Here is a 14,854-nt window from a genome sequence, read left to right on the forward strand (position 1 = left end):
GGTAGCTGCTGTGAGAATTCGCTTTTGTTTTAATTGCTTGTTTCTCTACCTTTCCACACCAGACCAAATCTTTTCTCTGCAAGGTCAAAGGAAAATGGAAAAGCCTCCCCTTTGTCTTTTCCTTCACAAATCCTGTCTTAAGGGTATATCTGTGTATGAATATGGTGAGCCTGTGACCTGGCTCAGGAACAAAGTATTTGTCTTTACAAAAGACTGGCCAGGCTCTCCAGGGTATCCAGTCAAGTGACCATTAACAGGTAACCTGCCAGACAGGAGATAAAAAGCGCACTCAGATTTCTGTTGTAGACCGCCCTTTCTGTGGTGTAGATATGATGTATCTGGGGGGTGGTCTTGGGTTACACCCCTTCTGTGATGTATGTATGATGTATGGAGGGGTGGTCTTGAGCTCCAGGGCAGGGAATTTAAAATGTCTATATAAGGGCAGGCACACCTTTGTTTGGGGTCCTCCTCCTTCTCCTGTGTGTGAGGGGAGCACCCTGTTGCAACAGTTCAATAAAGATCAGGCTTACTAGCTGCTTTGCTTCTCAATATTCTCTGGTTGGCCTCTGTTATTTTCTCCGACTGATGGAGAACCTGCAACGGACTCTATAAGGGCTCTTGTGTCCCCCATAAGGGAATCAGGGCAGATTTTCGTTTATTACAGGGGCATCTTATTGGTCCAGAATGCAGGCCTAGATGGGCTCCCTTTGGCCTGACCCAACAGCTAGGATCCCTTCGAACATCCTTCTGGTAGACATCCGGGTGATTTGCAAGCTGCACGTTATTAAGAGCTACTGACATTAAAAGGCAGCATTGATCATTCCCCACATCTGCAGGTTCTATGAAACCTCCTGTTTCAAGCAGCCGGGCGATTTTAAAAGCACTTTAATTTGCGGCCCGTGGGAGCTACTTCTCCCTCTTCTTAAAAAAAGCCTTTGGCTCACCTTGCACTCCTTGTTTATTGCTACAGTCAGTGGCTATACTTAGCATGGGGCACAGAGCCACATCTCTGCAGAGAGAGGCCCAGGGGACTGGGCTGCATTCACCTTGAAGAGAAACCAGCAAGGAACCACAAAGGCCAGGAGGATTTGCAGGGGAAATCCACAGGCTCAGAGACTCCTGGCAAGACTCGACGCACACAGGCCTGACCATCCAAATTTGCCAAAGCTGGCAGAGAAGGCGCCCGATGAATCTCTAGCGGCCGAGTTTCTTGTTGTTCTACACTGAGCTTCACCAACACAGGGGAATGACCAGAGACATTCCTGCAGGTGATCTTTGCCAGGATATAAAAGGTTCAGGCAACCCCTGAGCTACCCTGGACTAAATTAATCTTCTTCTTCTTCCTTGGAGATCACTTGTAGTCGAGTAAGATTGTCTTCCATAAACGCGGTCTTAACAGTGAGTCCGTAAGTGACTGTGGAGGCCAATTCTGGATCCACATGTCCTTCCACAGTGGGGACATAGGTTTCTGGGCGGGAGTTGATCACGGTGTGGATTTGCCAAGCGTGCCTTCTTCTTAGCACGTTTCTCCCTTGTGTCCTGAGGTCGAATGTCTTCAAAGCCCATGACACCTTTGGCAAAGGCTGTTCTCCAACTGGAGCACTCGCAGGCCAGTGTTTCCCAATTGTCGATGTTTATACAACATTTTTTTAAAAGATTTGCCTTGAGACAGTCTTTGAAACTCTTTTGTTGACCACCAGCATTACACATTCCGTTTTCAAGTTCGGAATAGAGTAGTTGCTTTAGAAGACGATAAGCATCCGCACAACATGACCAACATGACCAGTCCAACAAAGTTGATGTTGAAGAATAATTGCTTTGACACTGGTGATCTTTGCTTCTTCCAATACACTGGCATTAGTTCACCTGTCATCCCAAGTGATGTGTAAATTAATAGAACTAATATGAACAGTATAGAAAAATGCACCCAACTAACAGGCGCTTACACATTGGTAATGAGGGACACATGAGTATCTATCTCCCCTTTGCAAAAAAAAGGGAAAGTGATAAATATATTTTAATAATGATGGTGATGATGAATGGAAATTTGAAACCTTTTAAAAAACAATGTGGTCATATATAGATGTAGATATAAATACAGATATAAATATAGATATAGACAGATGATAGATAGATAGATAGATAGATAGATAGGGACGAACCAGAGCAGCGCACGGAAACGCCGTTTACCTTCCCGCCGGAGCAGTACCTATTTATCTACTTGCACTTTGACGTGCTTTCAAACTGCTAGGTGGGCAGGAGCAGGGACCGAGCAATGGGAGCTCACCCCGTCACAGGGATTTGAACCGCCGACCTTCTGATCGGCAAGCCCAAGAGGCTCTGTGGTTTAACCCACAGCGCCACCCGCATCCCCTATCTATATATATCATATATGAGAGACAAACGTTGATGCTTAGAATCAGGGGAAAGAAGGCAGCAAAACTGCGTCAGTGTGGGTACCTGTGGGGGGATGACATAGTCTGCGACATCCCACAGCCTCTCGCCCAGCTCAGAGGTGTTGGTGAAAGCCACGCCTTTCACTTTGGTGATGACGGAGCTCTGGATAGACGTATCCACATCCTGGTAGCCTTTCTTGACCACGAAGACCCACCTGGAAATGCAACAGAGAGTGAAACAACAGTCAACACAGAGTTTTCTGAATCGGGGCGAAATCAGAGCTGTGGTGCATGGTGGGCCTTCTGGACCATCCCATTCGTTTCTGGACTTCACCTTTCCTTTGGGAAGGGGTCATAGCTCAGTGGTAGAGCATCTGCTTTGCATGCAAAAGGGCCCAGGTTCGGTTCCTGGCATCTCCCACAGAATTAAAGACTGGCAGTGATCTATCCCCCTTTTTGGGGTTCAGGTCAAAGTTGTTGAGCTTCTTTGGGGGGGGGGAGCCAGTGATCTACCAGTGATCTACCACAGATGTCCAGTGATATGCCGGAAAATCACGATCTACCTATTGGACATGCCTGGTCTAGACTGCGGGAATATTCAGGAATGCAGGAGAGGATATATTGTTTGATTATATCCTTTCCAACTTGTGTCAACAAGTTCCACAATTTAGCAGAGTAACATTCCCCTTTTTTAAACTTACACAGCGGATGCGTTTGCTCAGGCTCGCTAAAGTCTCTATAATAACTTTTCTGGTATTTTCCCCTTATTCCCTCATAAAAGATAAGACGTGACGCAGTCTTCTATAAAAGTATAAAAAGAGTTTACTCACACATCATTCTGTTCACAATAGGATCCCAGAAGGCAGACTTAGCTTAGAAAAGTACTGTATTTTTCGCTCCATAAGATGCACTTTTCCCCTCCTAAAACGTAAGGGGAAATGTGTGTGCGTCTTATGGAGCGAATGCAGGGGGGAGGCAGGCAGGAAAAGCCCCCAAGAGCCGCACACAAACTCCGTGCGGTTCTTCCGGGCTTTTCCCCAGGAGGGAGAAGGGACTGACTGGCTGCGTCAGTCCCTTCTCCCTCCTCGTAGAAAAGCCCGCAAAAGCCGTGCGCTCTTTAAAGGGTGCGCGGCTTCTGCTGGCTTTTCTACGAGGTGGGGGAATTCCTTTAAAAGTGTGCGGCTCTTGCAGGAGGTGGGGCAAGTGACAGAGCGAGGCTCTCTCACTTCCCCCACCTCCCGCAAAAGCCCCAAGAGCCGCGTTCCCTTTAAAGAGCCGCATGGAGTGTGTGTGTAGCTCTTGGGGGCTTTTCCCCGAGGAGGGAGAAGGGCAGCCCGTCAGTGATGCTCTTATTTAATCCAGAACCATGAGGACTAGAACTCTTGTTTTGTATCTCAGGGAAAAGAAGTAGCTCAGTGGCAGAGCCTCTACTTTGCACGTAGGAGGTTCAGGGTTCAAACCCCATTGTCTCCAGGTAGGGTTGGAAATTCCCTTCCTCTGAAACTGTGGACTGGGAAACGACTCCTTGCGGGAAACCCTGGAGAGCTGCTGCCAGTCAGTGTAGACAATACTGAGCTGGTTTGCTTCAATAAAGGAAGCTGCTAATGTTTGATCAGAAGTCAGTTCTTGGCTTGGGCGAAATTAAAAATAAAGGCTCAAACCAGGCACAAAAGAGACGGAGAATGTCCTGTGTGAGAGTCTGGAGGCGGTTGGAGGATGGATGGCAGGTAATAGATTGAGGTTGAATCCTGACAAGACAAGACAGAAGTATTGCTTTTGGGGGGACAGGGGGCGGGCGGGTGTGGGGGACTCCCTGGTCCTGAATGGAATAACTGTGCCCCTGAAGGACCAGGTGCGCAGCCTGGGAGTCATTTTGGACTCACAGCTGTCCATGGAGGCACAGGTCAATTCTGTGTCCAGGGCAGCTGTCTGCCAGCTCCACCTGGTACGCAGGCAGAGACCCTGCCTGCCCGCAGACTGTCTTGCCAGAGTGGTGCATGATCTGGTTATCTCCCGCTTGGATTACTGCAACGTGCTCTATGTGGGGCTACCTTTGAAGGCGACTAATCCAGAATGCGGCAGTTAGAATGGTGACTGGGAGTGGCCGCCGAGACCACATAACACTGGTTTTGAAAAACCTGTACTGGCTCCTGGTATGTTTCCGAGCACATTTCAAAGTGCTGATCCTGACCTTTAAAGCCCTAAATGGCCTCAGTCCAGTATATCTGAAGGAGCGTCTCCACCCCCATCATTCAGCTTGGACACTGAGGTTCTGGCGGTTCCTTCCCTGTGAGAAGTGAGGTTACAGGGAACCAGGCAGAGGGCCTTCTCAGTGGTGGCGCCTGCCCTGTGGAACATCCTCCCATCAGATGTCAAGGAAATAAACAACTACAGTGGTACCTCTGGTTACGTACTTAATTCGTTCCGGAGGTCTGTTCTTAACCTGAAACTGTTCTTAACCTGAAACACCACTTTAGCTAATGGGGCCTCCCACTGCCGCCGCGCCGCCGGAGCACGATTTCTGTTCTCATCCTGAAGCAAAGTTCCTAACCCAAGGTACTATTTCTGGGTTAGTGGAGTCTGTAACCTGAAGCGTCTGTAACCCAAGGTACCACTGTATCTGACTTTTAGAAGACATCTGTAGGCAGCCCTGTTTAGGGAAGTTTTTAATGTTTGATATTTTTAATATTCTGTTGGGAGCCGCCCAGAGCAGCTGGGGAGACCCAGCCAGATGAGTGGGGTATAAATAAATCATCATCATCATCATCATCATCATCACTACTATTACTTCGGAATAGGTTTCATTTCCAGGAATATTTCCAGTTTGGAAGCTAGAAGTCCTAGGAATTGCTGCCAGTAGTGCCTGGGCACTCATTGGTGCCTCCCTTTGTGAGTCTCTGGGTGGCCAGGACTCCATCCCTCCTGATGCACAGATTGGATTGTGGACTGACTCCTTTCCCTACTTTGGAATTCTCTGCACACCTCAGCTGGAACGGCAAGGCAAAGCAAGTCACTGGCTTCTTTATGGGGAGGATAAAGCATTCCCTGTTGAATTTCTGCCTGCCACACAGCTAGTAGAAGTCACCGCAGCCATGTGTGGTGGGCAGAGAAAGATGGTGGCATTCTCGGGGGGGGGGGGAGTCTGTTTTCTTTCTAAACGAAATCTTGGAGGTACCACCTTAAATTACTAACTTGCCGAGCCCAGGCGGAAGCAGGGAATTAAATGTACCGTAATTAAACGCTGACAGCTGCGTCAGAAAGTATGTCGTTCGACAGCCACGTGCCACGTAAATGACTGTCACATCCTTGAGCGCCCACGCGTCAGCGAGGCATCTTGGCTACAGGGAAGCAATTTGTTCTCCTTTGATGCCTACAGGCATCTGGGTCATCACATCAGCCATCTCCCAAGTGAAAACTCGTGCACACTGCGCTGACAGAAAAATTAAAAAAGGGCAACCCATAATATCTCCCTAAGGAAAGTAGAATTCTGCAACTTATAGAAAAAATGTGGTGTTTTAATTGCACTCATAATGATGCTGATGTTTCTCTTGGCTTCTGTTCCCCAGCTCAAAGGAAACTGTGTAATAATAATAAATTATTATTATTATTATTATTATTATTATTATTATTATTATTCTACCCACTCTGGGCATCTGCAAACAGGTTATTATTATTATTAATAATAATAATAATAGCGATTAAACATCAAACATTAAAAACTTCCTGATACAGATGTCTTCTAAAAGTCAGATAGTTGTTTATTTCCTTGACATCTGACGGGAGGACGTTCCGCAGAGCGGGCGCCACCACTGAGAAGGCCCTCTGCCTGGTTCCCTGTAACCTCACTTCTCGCAGGGAGGGAAGCGCCAGAAGGCCCTCAGAGCTGGACCTCAGTGTTTGGGCTGAATGATGGGGGCAGGGGGACAGATTGGTGTAACGGCTTGATCTTTTTATTTTTGTTTAATTACGCATTGTTTGCTGCTTCCTATTTGCCAAGCACAGCCTGAGGATCGACTCCCGCCAAGAAACCAATGTCCCCACTGTGGGAGGACATGTGGATCCAGAATTGGCCTCCACAGTCACTTAGGGACTCATTGTTAAAACCGTGTTTATGGAAGACAATCTTACTCGGCTAGGAGTGATTGATAAAGAAGAAGAAAAATAGGGAGGACTTGTCTGCTTGCCAAGGATACGAACAGGAAAGATGAGTAGATTCCAAGAAGCATCACCACCAGAGGGGAGGAGATGGATGGCGAGAGAGGACTGCGTTGGAGGGAGGATGAGGATACTGGTGAGATTTCACAGCCGGATGTCAGACGCTCATCGAGACCCAACAAAGGCATTCCAGCACTGTCCTACCTCGCAAGGTCGGCGCAACCCCTAGAACAGGAAAATCTGCCTTATCCATCGCCTTGGGCTCCTTCTTTGAATCTGCTCCTCTGTTTCTCCTTCAGCATCTGTGCTGAAGAAGGACATCAACTCAGGGAAGGGAATGAGGGCTTGTGTTTCTTCCTCTGACTCAGGGGTCAGCAAACTTTTTAAGCAGGGGGCCGGTCCACTGTCCCTTAGACCTTGTGGGGGGCCGGACTATATTTTGAAGGGGGGGGGAATGAACCAATTCCTATGCCCCACAGATAATCCAGAGATGCATTTTAAATAAAAGGACACATTCTACTCATGTGAAAACACGCTGATTCCTGGACCGTCCGTGGGCCGGATTTAGAAGGCGATTGGGCCGGATCCGGCCCCTCGGGCCTTAGTTTGCCTACCCCTGCTCTGACTCATCTGGGCAGAGAAAGAAACAGAAGCCCTGGTCAAACTGGTATTCGGTGGAAGGACAGCAGAGCCAATGTGGCTCTATCCTCCTTCATGGATTTGCTCAGTTCCTCTTTTAAAGCCAAATGGACAAAACTGATGAACGGTGTCGAGATGGCAAAACGCACAGGAAGAATTAGAAACCAGGAAGAGGTTTAGCAGCATTAAGATAAATTCAGGAGTGCAAATAAGTTCGGACGGATGTAATAATGGAACACTGAACGCTTTCGTTTTTGTAAAATACGCAGGGATTTATGATATGCAAAATGAACCACGGAAAGGGAAGTCATGGATATTTTAAGGATGTTTAAATGAGTGTTTTAAATTGTAAAACAGAAAATTTAAACACACCAACACCCAGGAAGAGGAGGTCTTTAATAAAGAATGGGGAAAGTTTATGATTTATTTGGGGGGGGGGGACAATTGTAAACATACATTGGTAGGATTGACAGAAAACTTGTGGTAAAAACTTGAACTAAGGATTTATAAAAATAGAGTTATGATAGAGATGCAGAGGCGGGAATCATTACATTCAGATTCACGATGGGGGGAGGGAAGTCAGAAGGGATTAGATGCTTATGTATTTAATCCATTCGTTTATGCAAAACAGAAAATGCAAAAATAAAATTTAGTAAACAAATAAATAAAGCCTTACAGGTTGGGGGCCGATCACTACCTCGTGTGGGAGAGAATTGCTAGAAATGAGGGAGATTTTTAGGGGGGTGGCAGTGATGGGCACCAGGGCACATCGCTTGCCTGGCAGGATAGAGCCCCTTGTAGCCCTATAGGCACATGCCCCCTAAGTGGTTGTCCTTGGGCTGAGAAGGGTTTGCCACCTCTGTGGGACGTGAAGTCACGGTGGGCCACGCCTGCTCCTGAATTCTGCAGCACCGATGGATCACTGCGCTAAAGCATCTTCCACGTTGCTGCCATGGCAACCTGATCTGCTGTCATGTGCTGAATGGGGCTTTGCAGAAGAGCAGCTGAAAGCCAGTTGCAGGCAGAGGAAGTCCCGGCGCTGATTTACACAGAGTCAGCCCCATTGGGCCATCTAACTCAGTGTTGTCTGCACCGACTGGCAGCAGCTCTCCAGGGTTTCAGCCAGGGAATGCCGTATTTTTTGCTCTATAAGACTCACTTTTTCCCTCCTAAAAAGTAAGGGGAAATGTGTGTGCGTCTTATGGAGCGAATGCAAGCTGCGCAGCTATCCCAGAAGCCAGAACAGCAAGAGGGATCACTGCGCAGCGAAAGCAGCAATCCCTCTTGTTGTTCTGGCTTCTGAGATTCAGAATATTTTTTTTCTTGTTTTCCTCCTCCAAAAACTAGGCGCGTCTTATGGTCTGGTACGTCTTATAGAGCGAAAAATATGGTATATCTCAGCCCAAGCTTGGAAATGCCATTGGGAACAGGACCTGAGACCTTCTGCATAAGCACCGAGTTCTGAGCATTCCCTAAAAACAAAGCAAGATTCTAGTCCTCATGGTCTCGAACGAAAAGTTTAATCAGGAGCGCAGGAAGTTGCTTTGTATGGATTCAATCGATAGCAACAGTCTGGAAGAACGCTTGGCTGTGTCTACACGCACTGACTGGCAGCAGCTTTCCAATGTGGGGAGCTTTTAGATTCTTTTTCACAAAGGGCGGCAAATATGTTCCAGCAGCCTTAAGGGTTTTCAACGCAAAACCCGTTTCCCAACTCCTGTACGCTGCAAATGTCTGGCATAATGGGGACCTGCCAAAGCAGATGGCTTTCAGGCAAAATTTATACGATCTCTGCTGCAGGTACCCAACTGTGTCCCCAACTCCATACTTCTGTTAGAAGCTGGTGAATGCCCAATTTCAACTAAAGCGTGGTGGGCTGCCCTAAAACATTGGCTCAGGATTTCTGTGTTTGATCTAGGGAAGGGTTTGTACCAACACCTGACCAATGAGGAATTTGTCAGCAAATGGCAGAAAAACATGGCTAAAAAAGCCACCTCTATTGGTCTGTCACCCCCCTCCCCCAACTGTATTACCTGGGTTATGAAGGCACCCAAAAGATGTTAAAGCAAAGATTATGGGATAATGCACACAGTAACTTGCGATCTCGATCACACGCAATCTGTAGTCCGCTGGCAGTAGGAGTACAATATGGGCATGTCTTTAAGTTAACATCTTACATTAAAAACCTGACAGTACCAAACTATCGAAGGCTTTTCACCAAAGCCAGACTAAACGTCTTTCCTTCTACAGTGTTGGATGGCAGGTTGAGAGGAGTTCCCCACCACGACAGACTTTGCTCGTGTGCTCAAGACATCAATTCCATAAAACATATTTTGTTGCACTGTGCAAAATATGAGTAAGCCAGGGCTGAACTGATACTACCCTTGCTGGTACATTTCCCAGGAAAATCAGAGGCTCACTATGTCAGGTTCCTATTGAAAGACCGGACAAATGCTAGAACATTAGCAGTGGCAAAGGTTTTATCGGTGGTTGCAAGAACCAATGATCTCTATATTCTGAACAAAATGCTTGTTTGACCTGGAGGTGGGCTGTATGAATTGTGTAATGCTTTGTAACGATTTGTTGGGTCTCTGGACCGTAATAAAGATTGTTGTTGTTGTTTATCCCCCTAAGATGAGATATTTCATCAATGCAAGGAATCGAACCCAGAACCTTTCAGAGAATCATCGAGTTGGAAGGGACCCTGAGGATCCAGGCTTCCTCAACCTCGGCCTTCCAGATGTTTTTGGCCTACAACTCCCATGATCCCTAGCTAGCAGGACCAGTGGTCAGGGATGATGGGAACTGTAGTCTCAAAATATCTGTCTCAATCAGAAAATCCGTGCTCTAATCAACTGACTTAAATTCTCACACATCCTTCTATAACTTGAGCACCAGATTATTTTTTAAAGGAACTGTGGTTTTTAAAAGAAACCCGCGGATAACGGAAGGATTCCCATTTTCTTCCTGAGCCCCACCACCATTTTCAGCCCCACCACCAACTCCATTTTGTACCGACTCAACGAAACACGTCTCCTTTAAACCTCCAGTGGGACGGGGACATTGCGGGTTTGTTAATATATGCAGATGTTTTAGCTGATTAAATCAATCCATTCAAGGGATCCATTAATCATCTGAGTCTGTGTGCAGTTCCCAAATGCACTTCCAAAGCGCTTGGAAAAGAGAGGCTTATTTCTGAATAAATATGCCCAGAATTGTAAATTTTTCTGATGGGTTGGACAGCAACCACACACAAACACGCTTATGCTGTGAAGCATGTTGGAAATAATAAATTCTGCATTCAGTCCTCCTGGAAATATCCGTGCAATACGCCTTTTGCTCTCGATACAGAGGGCCAGAGATATCCATTCCCTGGACTGGTCCCGACCCCAATCATCTTGCTACAATCCTGTACTATGGGAACGCCGGACCAAAGCAAACTGAACATGTACAGAGTGCCCAGTCTGCGCCAACATCAGCCACAAATACCCTATTCTGAGATTACAAGCCCTCGCTTTCGCCACAGCCGGTCATTGCAAATACACCCTGAAATGCAAGTGGTAAATGGGGAACGAAGGAAACAGGGCAGAATGGAATCAGAGCATTTCAGGGTCAGAAAGGGGACCCTCGAGCTCATGTAGTCCAACCCACTGCTCGGTGCAGGATCTGCAATGCAGGATGAGACGAGTCCGCTGCTTTCAAACAGAGGCTGTTCCCCTGTTGAACAGCTCTCCTTACAAGTAGGAACTGCCTCCTGCTGTCTTGCTGAAATACGCTTCGCTGTAATTTTTGAGCGCCGGGTTCAAATCCCGACCTGTGGAGCGACAGAGAACAAGTCTGCTCCATCCTCTATGTGATAGCCCTCCAGCTATTTGGAGACGGCTGTCATTTCCCTCACCCTTAAACGTCTTTCCTCCAAGCTAACCACACTTAGCTCTCTTTCAGCTGTGGCTTCACACATGACCTGGTATTCACGTCCCTTGTTCTCCTGGCTGCCCTTCCTCTAGATTCTAGTTTGTCAACACCCTCCTTCAAATGTGGCATCCATATCTCCTTGGAAAAAGAAGAGGCGAGAGTGCCCCTGAGCATGTCCAGAGTGCATTTCCCTCACCACCGGTGGATAACTATGGAACGTATCCCGCATAAGTGATCAGGAGAAAGGTTTTTTTCAGATCATAAAGACAAACGGAGTCCTTCTGTTTCCTAGGAATCCAACACTATATGTACCATGGAAAATGGTTGCGGGCCTACAAAGGTCTTCATTCTCCTGGGACCAATGAAAAGAAAAATAGCCTTGTTGGAACAGGGGAAAGCTGAGGAATTCTGCCCAGTGTCCTGTTACCAACAGGGGACAGCCAGGTATTTTTTGATGCTCCCAAGCAGGAGGCAACAGAAACTCCCTTGATACTTGTCCCCAGCATCTGGTACGGCAAGGTGCACTGCGCCTGACTGTGGAGGTTCTGTTCAGCTGTGGTGGCTAACAGCAACTGACAACCCTCACTCGCCAGCCAGTATTTATTTATTTTTAAATAGACCGTGTCTAAAGAGGTCTGTCAACCGACTGCTAAGTAGAAACCCCATGCTCAGGAACACTCTACCTGGAACGAGATGCGGATGAACTTTTTGCACAACAAAGCACAGGTGTTCTGGTTGCCCTCTTTCAGCAGGGAGGGAGAGACACAAGCTGAACGACATGAGTGCGGCAGGTGCCCACCGGGAAGACCCCCACCCAAAGGGCGGTGTTTTGCCGGCAAATGTCCCGTTCCTATCTGGCAAGGAGCAATCACCCGTTCACAGCTATCCCTGGGTGCAATGCGACGCAGGCACCCTCCACATGCCCGCCCCGGAGCCTCTAAAGCAGCCGTTTCCGAGAAAGAAGAGTTTTGGAACGACAGGCATAAACCACATGGGTAACGGCAGTCAACATTCTGGGCATCTGCCAAGGTCCTAGTGGGCATTGCTGATCTGTGCCCAGCTGCTGCCCTCAAAGCCCAAATACTCCCCTCTCTGTCTCCCTTGGGGGCTGAGGATCCTGACCCCCCCACACCACCAGTTAGAAGCCCCCTCTCCCCAGACAGCATCTTGACAACCCCCCTGCAAAAAATAAATAAATCTGGGGTTGCCCAGCCTTGAAACAGAGTTTTTATGCCCATCCCTAAAGGAGCAGAATGTTTGGCATCGAGCAAAATCAGTGCAAATTGGCAAAATCCAAACGCCAGTGTGTTTTAAAAAACGTAGCCTATTCCCTGCAGCTTTTCCAGGTCGTAGGATGAGCCCTGATAGGCGGGTTCAAAGGTCAGGGCGTTCTGGGCAGCGACACACCAGCACCCCCGACCCCCACCCTTCCTTGGCTGGGGATCTCACAACTATTAAAGCTGAGCCTCTCCTGTGTATGGGGGAAGGCTCTGGGTTCAATCCTTGGCCTCTCCCGTTTCAAAGGATCTGGCAACGAAGAGGACCCTTCGCCCTGCCCAAGGCAACCCCAGAGAGCAGCTGCCACTCAGAGCGGGCAACACTGGGTGTAGGCAGGCCGGTTTTCTGACCTGGTGCAAGTCAGTTTGCGACGTTTCCCTGCATTTCGGCTTTAGAGCTGAGCAGCACAAGCCAGCAAACAATCTGTCAATAGCAAAGCATGATTTCAATCTCAGGGTTGTGGCTTCGAGCTCCACGTTGGGCAAAAGATTCCTGCATTGCACGGGGTCAGTTTGGATGACCCTCGGGGTCCCTTCCAGCTCTACAATTCCATGATTCTCTGATCAGCAAGAGACATCAGGAAAGGTGATGGAGAAGGACCAGCCTGGTTTTACTGTGCGCTTGTATCAATGACGCAGAATTATTATTATTTTTTTAGAAAAGGAAGAGCAAAGATTCTTTCCTTACCCCACAATGTAGGCCATGATGGAGAGCTGGACCACTCGGTAGAGCACCCCCACTTTCTTGTTCTTGGCGATGACATATTTCTCCGTCTTATAATCAAACAGCGACAGGCACAGAGCTTTCCAGGCCACCTGCCCCATCCTCTCCCGACTGGCTCAGCATCTGAAGGAGAAGGATGGGCAGGGGTGCGGAGGAAGGGGGAAAATAAAAATAAAAAAGACAGGTGGGGAGGAATTAGACACGCACGTGTTTCTCCTGGAAAGCTGAAACACCAGCTCCGATTCAGCTCTGCTGCTCAGCCCTCCTGCGCTTGCTCTGATCTGAATTTTCGGTGGCAAGGGAGAGCTCAGCTGAGCATAGATCTCGCAGCAGCAGCAGCAGCCCTTGCTGGTTGGACAAGGTATGTGGAAGAACCACCTTCCTTCTGCCGCCTGTGATGGAATCTCAAGGCTGAGTCAGAAGGTCCTCGGCCTTTGCAAGCCTGCAATAATAGCTCTGCAGGAGGAGAAAGCCGGCCGCCTTTGCCTTTTCACGACCCAGTTTTTGCAAAAACAGCCCCCTTGCGATGCTCTGCTTTTAGGCACATGGCAAAAGGTTCCTAGCAATGATCCAGGTTTGGGGTCCTTAATCTGGAGGGGGTATTAAGCATATTTGTGGCCTCTTTGTTTATGCATTTTTGCTCAGCTTTTTAAGACGGGTGAGATGAATTAGTTCTGCCCTTTGCAGATGCGCTTTTTTCCCAGTGTTTTATTGTATGCTGCAAACACATGATGGAAAGCACATTTTGAGTACATTTACCCCTTCTCCCAAATAATCCTGGGAATTGTAGTTTGTTAAGGGTGCTGGGAGTTGTAGCATGTGTGTGTGTGTGTGTGTGTGTGTGTGTGTAAATTACAGATTCTTTATTGGAAGTGGGTGTGCTTTAAATGCATTTTAATTGTATACTGTGTAGGCAGGCTTGTTTAAGTTTTTATGCTTGGTTTTAATGTTTGTTTCAATTTGTAAGCCCCTCTCACTTTCATTCATGACAAAAATAAATAATAAAACAAAACAAAAATAAATAAAAATAAATATTTTTAATAATTATAATGCAGGAACTGAAACGCAGCTAACCTTTGAAATTCACCTTTCCTGAATGTTGTGAGTGATGCTGTTCTCCAACCAGTGTTTACGAAAAGGCGTTATTAGGGCAATGCATTCATAAAATAGAATACAAAGCAGTAAATAACATACAATTTATTATAACAGTAGGGAAAGTTGCTTTACCAAAGATGTGTGTGTTATTCAAAACTGCATACAAAAACATGTGTTTATTGGGACAGATTTGCACTAAATGGCTTCCAAATTTCACGAGGATTTAAAAAACAAAAATTCACATGTTGTTGCAAGAACGTGAAGAGTTGAATTCAAGATTCGAAAAATAAAAATCTGAAAGAACCAGAACTTCCAGATCCACCTGTTTCTGCCACATTCACAGGGGTACCTCAGTTCTCGAATGTAATCCATTCTGGAAGACCGTTCAAGTTCTGAAACGTTCGAAAACCGAGGTGCAAAGGTCTGGCTGCAAATGCAATTGAGAAAACTGGAAAACATGCAGCGTGTCTCTTCCGGCTCTACTTAGAGATGTCGTTGGGGATCGAACCCGGAATCTTCTGCATGCAGGGCTGCTGGTGCTCTCCAACTGAGCCATGGGCCCTCACGAGTTAGATTTCTGAGCCAGTAAAGGTAAAGGTACCCCTGCCCGTACAGGCCACTCGTGTCCGACTCTAGGGTTGTGCGCCCATCTC

At 47.3% G+C, this 14,854-nt stretch overlaps 1 protein-coding gene across 1 annotated transcript in view; it reads right to left on the reverse strand.

Moving 5' to 3' along the window:
- Positions 1-13,807, reverse strand: part of P2RX5 (purinergic receptor P2X 5) — a 32,552-nt gene extending 18,745 nt beyond the window's left edge. The window contains exons 1-2 of the mRNA XM_083715239.1: positions 13,071-13,807; positions 2,461-2,611 (exon numbers count right to left, since the gene is read on the reverse strand). Of these exons, the coding sequence (XP_083571365.1) occupies positions 2,461-2,611; positions 13,071-13,207 (288 nt within the window). The 5' untranslated portion in view covers positions 13,208-13,807. The remainder of the gene's footprint in view (positions 1-2,460; positions 2,612-13,070) is intronic.
- Positions 13,808-14,854: the final 1,047 nt, after the last annotated feature.

This window comes from Podarcis gaigeae (genome assembly GCF_964106915.1).
Source record: "Podarcis gaigeae genome assembly, chromosome: 15".
NCBI classification, from domain to species: domain Eukaryota; kingdom Metazoa; phylum Chordata; class Lepidosauria; order Squamata; family Lacertidae; genus Podarcis; species Podarcis gaigeae.